At 42.5% G+C, this 15,057-nt stretch overlaps 2 protein-coding genes across 2 annotated transcripts in view; both read right to left on the reverse strand.

Annotated features, from left to right (window-relative positions):
* LOC310875524 (transmembrane protein 151A-like) overlaps window positions 1-6,935 on the reverse strand; it is a gene marked incomplete at both ends in the record, with an annotated part of 42,539 nt that extends 35,604 nt beyond the window's left edge. Inside the window, one exon of the mRNA XM_083788796.1 lies at window positions 6,867-6,935. Within this exon, the coding sequence (XP_083644922.1) occupies window positions 6,867-6,935 (69 nt within the window). The remainder of the gene's footprint in view (window positions 1-6,866) is intronic.
* Window positions 6,936-9,244: 2,309 nt separating this feature from the next.
* spag17 (sperm associated antigen 17) overlaps window positions 9,245-15,057 on the reverse strand; it is a 37,382-nt gene continuing 31,569 nt past the window's right edge. Inside the window, exons 42-48 of the mRNA XM_083788830.1 lie at window positions 14,968-15,007; window positions 14,037-14,101; window positions 13,642-13,778; window positions 12,119-12,309; window positions 10,495-10,555; window positions 10,080-10,227; window positions 9,245-9,627 (exon numbers count right to left, since the gene is read on the reverse strand). Coding sequence (XP_083644956.1) covers window positions 9,482-9,627; window positions 10,080-10,227; window positions 10,495-10,555; window positions 12,119-12,309; window positions 13,642-13,778; window positions 14,037-14,101; window positions 14,968-15,007 — 788 coding nt within the window. The 3' untranslated portion in view covers window positions 9,245-9,481. The remainder of the gene's footprint in view (window positions 9,628-10,079; window positions 10,228-10,494; window positions 10,556-12,118; window positions 12,310-13,641; window positions 13,779-14,036; window positions 14,102-14,967; window positions 15,008-15,057) is intronic.

The following is a 15,057-nucleotide window of genomic DNA, read 5'->3' on the forward strand; positions in this document are numbered from 1 at the left end:
CATTGAAGTGGGACTCATAAAATGTCCCTGGGAATCATCTAAAAGACCATCCCTGCATCCCAGGACTCATTACATGAAAACCTATTTACATCACTGTTAGCTTTCTCCTTATTTCTTTTTATTAGATACAAAAAAAGAGGATCCTTCCACATATCACAATTAGATTTCTTTTTATTAACAGCATGCAGCTGTTTTGTGGATATGGCCCATCTTTCTGGTGGGTCCAAGGACAACAATATGAATTCATTAGCTTAGAGTCCTAGCAACGGTCTGACTAATGTCCTCATATTTTGCCAATTTGATTTCTACCACACACATCATGGCTTCATTCATACGGTATTCAGCTCACTTATTTTTTTAAGCTACTTTTCCTGCTACTAAAAAGGTATACTAAAGTAATACTTTTTAATTAAAGCCAAAGCTTCCTGGGCAGAAGATGTAAAATAACCCTGATGTTAGACTGTCTAGTACACTTCTAGTACAGTCAAGTCTCTTGTTCCTAGCGATTTAGCTGGTGAGGTGGGATTAGAGTGGCTATAATTAGCAATCCTAGTGCGTGTGGGTGGTGAATGAAGAGAAGAGGTAACATTAAGGAGAGGCATGTGTGGTGGATACGGCTATGAATGAGGCGCAATCGTAAAACAGAAAATATACAAACCTAAAAGATTTGACACTTCCGGCACATCTCTTGAGTGGATTTTAATAGAGCACTTTAACAAACAAGATGCCATTGTACTGTACTAGAACACACACAGCACATTTTTGAACGAAGGCAGACAGCGATGCGTCTTTGGCTGCTTTGGCAACTGACCGTGTTGTTTTTTTTCTCAGAGAGAGAGAGAGAGAAAGAGAGAGAGAGAGAGACCCGCTGTGATTGGCCAGTATAGTCTAAGAGGCAGCGAGCTGGGTTGAAACGTGAAGGCAGTGGTGTACAGGCGTGAACGGCACTTCTGCATATGTCTATATGACTTGGCCACCAGAACCGGACAGATGAATAGCTTTAATACTTTTGGGACAGTCAATCATTGTTTCCCCATTATCTGCCATGCAGAGTATAGGAGTTTTTGCAGTTTACTCTAGCTGGAATAGGTTACAATTAAGTTTGATTTGCACACGCGAGCACACACACACACACACACACACACACACTATGAAAATATAAATGTTCATCCCGTGGACAGCAACCACGGGAGGTCATCCGGTGGTGGTGACACACTATAGCGACTGCCACCATTTCAACAAATAAGCATATACAGTACAACCCACTTCACATGGGGTACAGGCTTCCCCTTCACATGAACGATATTGATGTAACCAGGAGATTTGGTGGGGGATTATCATGACTTCTCCCCAGGTGTAGTCGAGCAGCGGAGAGCGAGGTCTGCCCGAGAAACACATGCATATGCACCCCGGGGGCAGTGTTGTTTTTGTCCGTCTACTACCTTTTTTCTAGGGATGCACCGATCCGGCTTTTTGGCATTCGATACCGATTCGATACATGGGGGTCCAGTATCTGCCGATACAGAGTACCGATCCGATACCCCCACAAAGAAACGTAATAACCCATTAAGCTGTATGGACACTGAATTATTTATTAAATAACTGTGCAACAATTAGAACAGGTTAACGTGTGAGCAGGCTAGCCTGGCTGCATTCCACATGTTATACTGTCAATACTACACTGCTGTGTCACAGAGGAGGTAGAGTTGTTTTCATACTGTAATTATACATAATTATCGGATTGGATCGGATCAGATTGGATCGGATCGGATAATGGATCGGCCCATTTGCCACCGATACCCCGATCTAGAATTTTAGCCTGGATAGCGCCGATCTCCGATACGAGTATCGGATCGGTGCATCCCTACTTTTTTCACTGACGAAAACTAAATGGAAACTAAATGAAAACTACCGTAAGCTATGATGACTAAAACTAAGACTAAATGTATTGACAATTGACAACAGATAGAAACTAGTTGTGAAGGTACTAGTGGACAAGAGATCCAGTAAGTCATTTTACACTTGGTTGCATGCTGAAAATAGCAGATCTACAAGCTAACAACGCGTCGCTTTGTGTAAAATGAAATGAGCCATTACGACGGCATGAAGGCCCGGCAAAATACATTTGTCGACTAAATGAAATGCAGATTTAGTCGACTAAAATCTTATGACATTTAGTCGACTAAAACTAGACCAACACTAACATTCCAGGTGACTAAAATATGACTAAAACTAAATTAAGTAAGGTGTAAGCCAGTAAGCCAGTGCCACCGTTGTGAGGGCTGCCTGCTACTGGTGGACCCCCCACTTTCAATAAATAATCATAAACATACTATCACATATACAGTACTCAAGCCTAAACAATAATAGGGGGGGGGGGCATAAAATAAATGCCCTGTAGGTTTAACCAAGGACAGTCCCTCCCCCTTGAGCACGAAACTGAAGTTAACAGAAAATCCCCAGAAGCCCTTGCACATACTATGGATGATAGTCAATAAGAAAACATTAATCTGTTAACTTTATATGATAATTAATCTAATATTTCATAACACACAACATACAGTAAGTATACATGTTGGGCATAAACGTTTGTTTATTGGTGTGTACGACGTGCAGTGCCAATTATAAAAAAGTGGATTTTTTATCTTCAACAGCCACTACCAACTGTGCCACCTTGCCCCCCCCCGCCCCCCCCCCCCCCAAGGACTGCTTTGTCCTCATATATATATATGAATAAATTCCCCCTGTATTGTGTTATTCCCTGGTCAATTATAAGCACAGTAGTAACATACAGTAGTAAGATTTAAAGGAGGTGTTTTTGGGGAAAACCCCAAATTTGGCATGACAGTCCTAAATAGGCCTTCAGTATGTTAGGATAAAACGAGGATCAGTTGATTAGACTGCGAAGAGAAGATTACGACACTAATGTTTTCACACTGTGAAAATAAGATTAGGAGACTTTTGTGGCAGCCAATAGAGCAATGTCGTGAATCCCAGAGCTTCAGGTTCAAGAGCAGTAGAGCACATAAAGCTGTATACACAGCACGAGCACGCCAACTCATATTAGTTCTATACATTCCCTTATCACTCCCCAGTCCCCACTCCTCTTTTACAATCAGCTGAGCTGACCCATTTATTCCATCAATGGACCCATTAACAGCATGCATGTGCACATGCATTCGTGCACGCATGCATATGAAATTGCTGTCGACTACCTAACCTCCACTTAGGTGAAAGTGGAGGTAGGTAGCCGAGGATGATGTGAGTGAGTGCATGTGGAGGAGGAACGTAAACGTGAGGGAGAGAGAGCTAGAGGGAGACAGATTGGTGGATGATGTTACATTGTCCAGGAAAGGCAGAGCTGTGTGTGCTGTAAGAACAAACCAAAGGGGGAGTGTAGAGAGATACAGGGGGGGGGGGGGGGGGGGGGGGGGGGTAGTAATAATGGAGGCAGAGAAGGAGAACAGACGCGGACAGAAATGCATTGCATTATATTCGCCCGGACTGCACTGCAGACACTGACTGAACTCAACTCAGTGTGAAAGGCTAAAGACGGCCAGAGATTGAAACAGAGAGAGGGGGATGGAAGTACAGTAGACAGTGAGACAATGAACTACTCTAATAGCCAATTTAAAGGCACAGATATTGAGCTTTAAATGTCACCGGTCTCCAGTCCACCAGACAAAATGCTGGGTAAATGTGTCTTGTTAGTTTCTGTCAATTCTACTTGCTACTTTGGCAGCTAGCCAGCCCATTGTGTCCTTTTATCTTCTCTTTAAAGTGACCTTTTGGTTGGTTATTAGCAGCGGTGGTGGATAAAGTATATACACTCAAGTAAATACTCAAGTATTCAAAAGTACAAATTACAAACGAAGTCCATTTTCAGAAATGGTCAGAATTCTTATTTTTATAATTTGAAAAATATATCTACAAGCTCACGTGTCACACTGCAACATGCCATGATCTTGTAGATCAGCTATTTTCACTGCATTTGAAATGGGACTTAATAAGTGGCTGATTCAATTCATAATACAATTTTTACTAATTGTCAGTGGGGAGTGTTGGCTGGGAGGAGGAGAAGGCCCTATACGTCCTCTCTGGGGGGGGGGGGGTCGGGGGAGTACTACCTGTGAGTGGGGAGTGTTGGCTGATGAATGAATATCAAACATCCTAATAATAAATGACAGGCAATTCCTGCTGTCAAAATATGACCCCCCCCCCCCCAGTCAAAAAACTTTCCACTTTGTTGAAATAGACACTCCTGCTTTCCAAGGTGTGATTTGGGGGTCCTAAGGATGAATACAAAATGAATATCAACATCTTAAAAGCAAAATGTTGAATTGTGGGTTTGAGCTCACATGCCCTTTTGATGTAAATCAAAAGGGGGGGGTACTACCTGTCAGTGGGAAGTGTTGGCTGATGAAGGAATAAACATCCTAATACATCCTAATACTGGGGGGTCAAATTATGACAGCCAATTCCTGCTGTCAAAAAACACTTTGTTTGAAGTAGACACTCCAAGGTGTGATTTGGGGTCCTAAGGATGAATACAAAATGAATATCAAAAAGAGTTCCTTCATAGAAATGTAGTGGAGTCAAAATTACAATATTTATATTTGAAATGTAGCCCAGTGAATGTCATCAGGTTTCAAAAGAGAAAAAATAAATACTCCAAAAATGTACTGACTCCAAGAACACTGCTCAAATGTGTGTCATCTGCACAGATTCCTATAATATTGATGATGTCTGACCTAGCATGACTTTTGCATCTTTGGCAGAATCATGGGGATCACATCATCCCTTTAACAATATCATTGGCCTGCTGCTACATCAATCACAAGAGAGAGACGTTAAGTGTTCAGCCCCAAAAATACTTATCTTCCATCAATAGCACACCCCATGAAGCCTTCAATTCATGGAGATGCTTTTGTCACATTCCAATCCTAAAACAATAATTTCAATAAGGTCATTCAATCTTTTGTCCACTTGCCGTATTGGCTTCAATGGATTGTAAGTTAGACTTAAGTTACGGGTTAGCTAATGCAGTGTACGTGAATGAACATTCAATAAATGTACAAGAACAAGAAGTGAACATGTCATGTAAACATGACGGATTTAGCTCTAGCTATAGATGACACACACACACACACACACACACACACACACACACACACACAATACTGTTGCTAATATAGCCTATTATTGCAACAAGGATAGTGAGGTGAAATGTTTTGATATTGAGAAGCTGGGTATATTGCTGGAGAAGTGAGCAATAAACATAGGCCTACAATACTGTGAGTCGGTGACCACCACAATGTTTTATAATTAAGACTAAATGGGGTAAGCTATAGGAATTATATGGTACTATAAATTAAGACAAAATGGGGTAAGCTGAAGGAATTATATGGTGTATATATATATATATATATATATATATATATATATATATATAACTGCAGTCTGTCTGCATACTATGCTCCCACTATGTTTATTCGATAAAGATGGATTGAGCGAGTCTTAACAGTGTGCAGACTCTCTTATTATGTCATTATGCTGACTGTTTGTCCTGCATGCACCCGGTTACCAGAATGGATGTGCATGCTCTACTTTGTCCTAATGTACACAGTATTCCCACTATCTTGTGCTCCATTTCTTCAGTTTGCTCCATTTCTCTAGAAATTAGGCTGCTAGGTGAACAGTGGATTAGCCAGATAAATAGGCTGGGTACTGCTGAGGAGAGGTGATTCCAGTAACTAGTTCAGCGTAGATGAGGCTGGAAGGTAATGGTAGCTACACCCAGGGGAGTAGGTGGGAACTCATCCTAAGCGTTTTAGTGGAGTCTAAATTTGTAGGTTGGTATAATAGCCAGTGGCGTAAAGTAAGTACTCAAGGACAATTTTGAGGTATTTTATTGTATGGTATTGTACAAATTGTACTTTTTACTACATTACAGTTATTTGACACTGACAGCTTTAGTTATTAGTTACTTTGCAGATTCAGATTATTATCATAAAACATACATTAACCACTTTGGCTCTATATATACATTTATTTTGATGCTAATGCTTTTGTATACTTAAGTGCATCTTGAACACTGGAGTTTTACTTACACATTGCCGTATTGATACTTTTACTGAAGTAAAATATATGAGTACTACTTCCATCACTGGTTATAGTCTATTTATATCTAAAGTGAGAATGTACAAATGCAATATCCCAAACCACATTGCCCCATTTACTCATTCTGTAACCGTTTTCTTACTGTGTCCTTTTTGCCGTTCTTGACCAATACAGTTTCCCTGAAGGGGAAAGAAACCTTGAACTATTTCTGCTTACTCAAGGATTGTAGGCTACTTTATTTAGCAGCTTTGCCCTAGATGTTGTGTCTGTACTCTGTATTAAAGCCCTCATAAACAATTCATAACATAGCATTACCCGCCCTTCGTCGCTATCCGTCTCTCTGCCTAAAATCTAGGGTAAATCATAGCATCACAAACATTAAGCAGGCCAAAATCCTGTCCTGCGTGACTCCTCTCTAATGTTTTAAGCACCTAATGTCCAAATAGGCCTAGCCTACATCTTTTACACTATATGGCCTGTTCTGACGTGTGTGTGTGTGTGTGTGTGTGTGTGTGTGTGTGTGTGTGTGTGTGTGTGTGTGTGTGTGTGTGTGTGTGTAAGACATGACTGTAAGGTGCATATAGGACAACAATAAGTGTGATGTAATGAAGACACTAGGGAGAATAAAGGTATTCCATTCTGAAAGGCAAAGTAATATGCATAATGCACATGTTCAGCCCCATTATTACCCTCTCTGTTTACAACTGCCAGAGAGAGAGAGATTCCCCCCCTCCCCTCCCCCTTACCTGCTCTCTCCCTGCACCTTCCTCCAAAATGGGCTCTTCTGCGGCCGCCGTCTCCTCTTCCGTCTGCATATTTCCCCTCTTTGTTGTTTCTCACCGTCCCGTGCCTATCCTCTACGGTGTCTTATTAATTCCTCCAGAAGAGCCGGGCCCGGGCAGCAGCTCCTCCAACCACCACCCCGGTGAGGGCCGAGGAGGGCTGCAGGGAGTGGGACCTCCCCGGCGGAGCAGCAGCAGGCGAGGAGGACGCTCGGTCACCCCATCCGCCGCAAGTCGGTATCCAATTTCACGATGGTGGTGGCGGGTCCTGCGGCAAATAAGCATTCTCGTCTAAAAACGCCGAATTTCAATTCAACGTTTTCCCCCGTCCCGTCGCTCCCCAGCCAGTCCCCCTCTCTCTGTCTTCTTTAACGTTCCGTCGGGCTTTCCAAAAAGGTTGTCAGCCTAATACACAACGTCTCCCCCATCCTTCCTTTCTGCGACAAACCAAAAGCCAAACAAACACGGCATGCAGCAAAGCAAGCCGTCGACAGTCTCGACTCTAGTCAATCTGCTGGTGCTCTGCTCCTCCGCGCCAATCAGTGTTCATGCAGTTCAGCTGCGTGCTGCTTCCCCTGATGCTGCTGTGCTGCTCAAAGCGAGGCGGCGTGTGTGTGTACTCGCGCGTGCGCGTTCGAGAGACAGAGACGCATGGAACACGCTGGAGAGACTGCAGGAAATCTGGAGGAAAAAAATAAAATAAAGGTTGTTTTGTTTACTTTGTGGTTTTTATTATAACCGGCGACGTGGATGTATTTGCTCGCGATGTCGTCATTATTGTCGTGACGTGCTAGTAGGCTAAACGAGTTGAAGATAATAATAATGATTTAGAGGTTATAAAAACAACTTTGTTTTCGTCCGGTAGAGCTGGCTGGCTGTCACATCATGTCAGCTGTTTGTTCCTCCTCCGTCTACCTGCCTATCGCAGTACTCCGGCGGTGACGTCATACATGACCACCTGCACAGGATTACAGGATTCCCGTGATACTACCCCCCCACTAGTCTCTCAAAACACTGTTGCCTCGCGTCCAACAGGGGCCGCTGTTTTCCCGAATATTTGAAGATGGGATTCTCAGATTGCCCCCCCCCCCCCCCCACAAACACGTAATACACGCGCACGCACTCACACGCACCAACGATTTATGAACATAATTGTAGGCCTAATATAAGCTTAAATAAAAAACGATGATGCCATACATTCTTCTGCAGCTAAAGTAACCAGAGGAAATAAAGGAGGCAAGGAGCAATAATTGTGGTATTTCATTTATTGTACCCCACTGAATTGATTTTACTCAAATTGTTAGCATTTAGTGTTAAAATAAAGAAATAACGATTTTCAATTCCAATTTACAGATCTTCCAATAGAGCACCGAAGTCTGACGTCACTTTCAGTAGAGGGCGTCAGTCCCCAGGTTCATGTATTTGTTTAGTTGCATTGAAATCCCCATTGAGGCGATTTGACATCGCCTCATATAAGAACTGTGTTTGAAAAATAAACATGTCACCCCGGCCGCTTCACTCATATGGATATGAAGAATCAACTGACTGAGAGAAAACGCTAATGTTACTGCTGCTGAATTAGTTAGATTTTCGCTAGAAGCAGACTGTATCATATATGAGTGACTGACTGTTGCAAACGATACAGAGACACCTCCCTGACAATAACGCCGAGACAGCTTGTTTATGTTTGGACCACAACGCTTATAGTAGACGATATTAAGATCACCCCATGTTATTCTCCATAGAGAAATCACTTCCGCGAACCAGGGGAATGGTCGGGATGAGCGAGTTACGTCAGGACTTCGGTGCTCTATAGCAGACATGGTAGGCCCAATACCCTATGATAATTTAGTTTGGGTGATACTCTGCCTTTATTTCATATTCTCTGAGAAATCGTACTGTGGAAAATACAAACATACAAAACAAAACAATTAGTAGTCATCAATGGAAATACAACCATAGAAATCACAAATAGAATCAGTTCAAACAGATTGGAATAGGCAAACGGACGGTTATTAAGTACATTTCTAAATCGTCCGAAAAAAGACTATTGAGTTTTAGGTCACGTTTGAAGAGATTCCATGAGTCTGCTACAGCAGTGGTTCCCAAAGTGGGGTCCGGGGGTCCTTGAGGGAGTTCCAGGGGGTCCCCAGCTAAATGATAGTTTGGAACCAAATGGACTCTTATGAGTCTGTAACTCTGAGTGTATTGTGATTTTACAATATAAATTGGGGGTCCCAGAGATAGAAATGACATTAAATGGGGGTCTCTGTAGTATGCATGTCAAACTGGGAGGGTCCTTGAAATTAAACGGATTGAGAATCACTGCTAGAGCCGTCAAAATCTTCTTTTATGGGGGTCCCCGGCATATCTTTTAAAATGGAGGTCCGTGGGCTCATTGGGGTCAATTTGGGGTCCTTCACATGAAAAAGTTTGGGAACCACTGTGCTACAGTGCTACAGGGCGGCGGTGGCTCAGGGCTAGAGTGGTTGGATGGATGAGTGTCTGCATGTAGCATTGGAACTCTGGGCGAGGGGACTCATATGGGATTTAGGACAACAAACTGTAGCACCCTGTAGTCAGAGGTGGGGCTGCCTATGGGGCAGTACCACTCCTCGTCTCACAGGAGGGGTGGAGGTGATTCGGTTTACCCCAGGCCTTTCTTTGTTGCGTGATGCGGTGCGCTCCTTTGCCCATGAATCATATAGCTTCTCAGGTAGGATGGGTGAGAGATTTCATATTAAGGAGCGTGTTACCTTTTTGAGCCCTGTTGTAAATGTTGTACATTTTTAGTTCAGTCACATTTTTTAAAACTTTTTCTATTTGAAGTACTTGTAGTTCTATTCTAAGACTACATGAATAATTATATAAGTAGTAAGAAGAAGATGATGTATGGACGTATGTATGTATAATGTATGTAGGTATGTTGGTTAGTCTGTATGTACGGTACACGTATGTGAGTCATGTATCAGTTTGTGCAAAAATGAAAAATAAAATGATTGAAAGAATGAAGTATGTTGTTATGTTATGACTGACTACGCATGGAGCATCGACTGCATTTAACTCCCTGTATGTTCAACGTACTTGGCCTAAAATACTATAAAGTGACTGGTTGATTGTGACTCTGAACATGCCTAACAAAAGACAACATTTTCAATTATAGTACATGAAGGATATTAGCAGTGACAGGGAGGTAGAGGATTTCTGTCTCTGTGTTGATGACGATGTGCTGGGAGATGTAGTTCTTTGGTTCTGCCTCTTCTTCTTGGACTACACACATGGCGAACAGCTGCAGCTGCAGCTCAACATGCAACCCAGCAGCCACCTAGGGGTGAGTGTGTGTGTGTGTGTGTGTGTGTGTGTGTGTGTGTGTGTGTGTGTGTGTGTGTGTGTGTGTGTGTGTGTGTTGTGTGTGTGTGTGCGTGTGTGCGTGTGCGTATAGTTAGTCATTTAGTTATTTTACAAAATTCAATACTAACAGTATTGCACATAAAACCTTCACTTCTATAGCAAAGTAAAGACAAAACACACTTGCAAACAAACATGCTCTACACCCCCACACACACATATCAACACCCAGAGCGAAGCTTACAGGCCCAGGGCTGTAGATGACTCGGAGGCCTGTAGCTGGAGGAGGCTGTTTCACAGTGAACCTGGAATAACCAAGAACAAACTGTTAGAAGTGAAGGCTGTTACTTTATACAGCACTTGTAGGTCAACCAGACCGGCGTTCAGAGTTTCTGTGTGTGTGTGTGTGTGTGTGTGTGTGTGTGTGTGTGTGTGTGTGTGTGTGTGTGCACAGATGTGCACAAACATGTTTATCCCATTCTGGGCGGGAACCCCTTTTGGTGTTTTAAGCATTGTTATACCGTACTTTAGCTTTTGAAAAATAGCAGATCTACAAGCTCATAGCGTAGCACCGAGTGCCGCACTACAAGCTTGTCGGTCTGCTATTTTAATATATTCTTTCAGAGCAAACGTTTTTTAGTCAAATCTTTGCTTCCCTTTCAGAGACATTATATTTTGCACCTGAAATTGCGATTTGATGGCCATGTGTTTGATTTGCATCATTACATTTAAGTGAAACTTACGATTGTCGGATTTCTCTTGATGGACATTTTTGGGTTTTGCCATTACATAGATGTAACTCTCTGCGTGTGATTTCTTTGATGGAGTGAACATATACAGAAGAGAGCAGTCAGCCGAGTCAAATTGATTCATAACCACTTGAACACTAGCATCCCTATTCTGGGCATGACATAATAGGCCAAAGATAGGCGAACATTAGTCAGAAATAGCAGATCTACATGATCACAAATAATGCATCATGTTGTGATGGTGTCACACGGGTACTTTCAGCAAAGATATTTGATGTACAGGGAGAAAAAAGAGGGGTCATGGAGGTTGGTATAGAGCAGGGGTGCCCACACATTTTTTACGTGAGAGCTACTTTCAAAATGACCAGCTCAACAAGATCTACCCACCGGAAAAAAACCCATTGCTGAAAATAGTTTAAATATGTAATGTATGTATGTAATATAGCGGAGCTGTCGTTACATATAGGCTATAAGACAAATGCACCTGGAATGGGAAATAGATGGGGAAGACATGGAAAAGGAAGGGTTTTTTGTATTTAATTTGTAATGCTACCAACGTTTTTGTGCACAGCAACACTCATATGGAGTGACAGGCAGTTCCTGCTGTCAAAATATGACCCCCCCAGTCAAAAAACACTCTGTTTGAAATACACTCATGCTTTCTAAGGTGTGATTTGGGGCCCTAAAGATTAATACAAAATCAATATCTACATCTTAAAACTAAAATGTATGCCAAAATATATATATATATATATATATATATATATATATTTGTTCTCCTTTTTTTTATGAAATATGCTTTAAGGGCATGTCATGTGATCTACCCTACATTTCGGCCATTTGGAGCTCACAAGCTCACAATACTTGGCATTGTGAGCTTGTAGATCGGCTATTTTCAAAAGATTTTGCACACATTTTGAACTTGGGTGAACAATGAGTACTTTTACTATTAGTACTTTTACAGTACATTCTGACGCCGATACTTGTGTACCTTTACTCGAGCACATACATACGGGACATGTACTTGTAACGGAGTGCATCTACATTGCAGGATTCATAGCCTATACTGTTACTTAAAAGTACAACATTTGAGTACTTTCTCTCCACCACTGTGATCACCTGCAGGTGTCGACTCCCACGTTCTTCATCACCATGGTCATGGCGTAGGAGCTGCCTTCTCTGAGGGTCCCGAAGGCAGCGCCGCAGGGTGGAAGCAGCTGGAAACCCCCCCGCCTGGCCGCGGTGGGATACGTACCTCCCAGAGACACCGTACGGCACCTCCTCCTCACTGGCTCCTCCAGCAGCAAGAACTACAGTGGAGAGGTGAGAGGTGACTGAGAACGTACAGTAAATGTGGTGCAGATCAGACCACAAGTTCATATCTTTGTTTTGTTTGTTGTTGTTTCTTTTTGGACAGGCAGGCAGGCCAATAGGCGGCAGGCCACCAGGAAAGGTCCGGGCGTGCTGCCATTCTGCCAGTGCCATCATGATAATTTCACTGTACCTGTATCAGTGAGTGACAAATAAACCCTCTACAAAGGGTTGTGTAGTTGTCTGTTGGTTTGTATCATTTATGTTGTTCTGTAAAAGTGGTGGTATTAGGGCTTGTTTGTTTGTGTGTGCCTCGACGGAGCGGGCTGGTAGTAGTGGGCCGGTCTGGGCCAAATGAGACTGCTCTAGACCCCCAGGGCTCTATGCTTGGTCCCCTACTTTTTTCATCCGTTCACCGAAAATAGCATTGCAGTATTATTTTCGCAATTGTTCAATTATTTTCACCAATCGTTCACTTGTTATTACATGCCCAGAATATACTGTAGGTACACTTGGATTCATGTGGTTAAATGTGGTTATTTGACTTTCAGTAGATTGGATGGAGCCCGCACACCACAGGTAATAGCAAGACGTTCTTTATTTAAATACTGACAACGTTTTGATCTATTTGATCTTCATCAGGTCATGTGAACATACACACAAGTGTGGTGTTTTGATTGGGTAATGGGGGCACTCCCTTATTATAAAAGTACAAACTTGTGTGTATGTTCACATGACCTGATGAAGATCAAATAGATCGAAACGTTGTCAGTATTTAAATAAAGAATGTCTTGCTATTACCTGTGGTGTGCGGGCTCCATCCAATCTACTGAAGTTTCTTTTAGCCCAGCACCCAGCCTGTCGATGTGCGTATTCTACGTCTGCTCTAGTTTGGGGTCATTTTAACATAGACCTAACACAATAAAAATTTAATTAATGAAAAATATTATCGGAAAAAAACACGGCCCCTTCACTATTAGGAGAGCAGTATGAGTCACCAAAATACTGAATGTTCAAAGTTCAGGTTTTTTGGGTGCAATTGAGGGGGTGTCCCAGTTGAACACTCTTTTAGTTAATCTGTTATCAATCAATCCCCGCAGCAGCCTATTCGCCAACCACAAACCTCATCACACATTTATTCCAGACACGCACAAGCTTGATATATGCAGAGAGAAACAAGCAATGACTCGCAAGTCGCAACATCTTTGGTTGTGCCAAACCCAAACTCTTGGCTCTGCCAAGAGCTCTTCAACTGGATGACTCAGAGACAACTTCAGTACCTTTTATAAAGTTGATAATGTATGTTTGTGTGTGCATGCGTGCGTGATTACCTTGTGGTTTGGTGTACTAAAGGGTTTGGAGCCGAGTATAGAGGATGGTATTCTGACTTTAGTTTTCCTAGGGTTTCCCGTCACATCCAGCTGGACTGCTTTATTACGCTCTGGTGAAACTCTCAGGCTGCTGTCACCTGGGATGGATGGATGGATGGATGGATGCACGCAAGCACGCACGCACGCATGCACACGCACACGCACACGCGCACACACACACACACACACACACACACACACACACACACACACACACACACACACACACACACACACACACACACACACACACACACACACACACACACACACACACACACAGTGTTAACTGCTCTAATTGATTGAGTCTGTAATTAGTGGAAGATTAAGTGGGTTCATTGTGTAGTAGAGCAAACCTGCAGTTTGAGGCGTGGGATTGGTGGGTCTCCCTATTGGCAGCGTTTCACTTACTGCCTCATGACTAAAGAGAAGATTGCCAGACAGTCAAGCAGCAAATTTAAGTTCCAATCAATGACTGACAGTTGAATAATGGAAATAAACTTTTGTAGCCTATTCTAGGAACTGGAATAAGTCAAACAAAAATGCAGGTACAACAAAGCAGGTAGAAACAAAGCAATATACCGAAGTAACAAGACACATTCTATTTACTTCACTTGGACTATATATATATCGTGTCACCAGGGCTTTCCAGTAGGAAAAGCTTGTAGGAAAGCCTTGTCTGTGTTACTAAATTGCTGTGTGATCCAGTCGGGAGTGGATGATATCTTACGTCATGTTGAAGTCATTGTCTTGTAGTCATTAGGCCCGGAACCCTCAAACTGGAACTTCCTTTCCCTCAAACCAGAAGAATAATACCTTCCCAAAAAAAGTGTTGATGCGGCGTAGTTTAGCTGATTTCTAGAATATTTATGTGAGTGTACTTTCCAGAGACTATTTAGCATCTTCTCTACACCTTTGTTAACCCACGGGGGAAATTCTATTCTCATCGCAGGCTACGAGAGAGCGAGTCATTTTTTGGGGAGGTATTATCTTCTGGTTTGAGGGCTTTGATGACTACAAAACAATGACTACAGTATCTACAATGACTACAATAATGATTACAATGACTAAGATATCATCCGCTCCCGAGCAGAACATAAAACCGAAAAGAAATGCTGCCAAGGCTAATATATATATGTATTATATATGAGATAATTCACCTTCAGGGTGATTTACCACCTCCGCTTCGCGTCAGTGGTTAAACCCCCTGTCTCCCGACAATGACCCCTTACATAGTGTATAAACACAAAGAATGATGGTATGTACACTACTGTACTTCTCTTTTACCTTGCTGCATGAGTGGGTGTTGGGTTCAGTGGTCGTTGGGCTGCAGGGCACACGTACCACAAATATCACATTACATATTTTCTTGATACC

The sequence above is a fragment of the Protomyctophum parallelum genome (assembly GCF_964188405.1).
Source record: "Protomyctophum parallelum genome assembly, chromosome: 18".
Taxonomy (NCBI): Eukaryota; Metazoa; Chordata; class Actinopteri; order Myctophiformes; family Myctophidae; genus Protomyctophum; species Protomyctophum parallelum.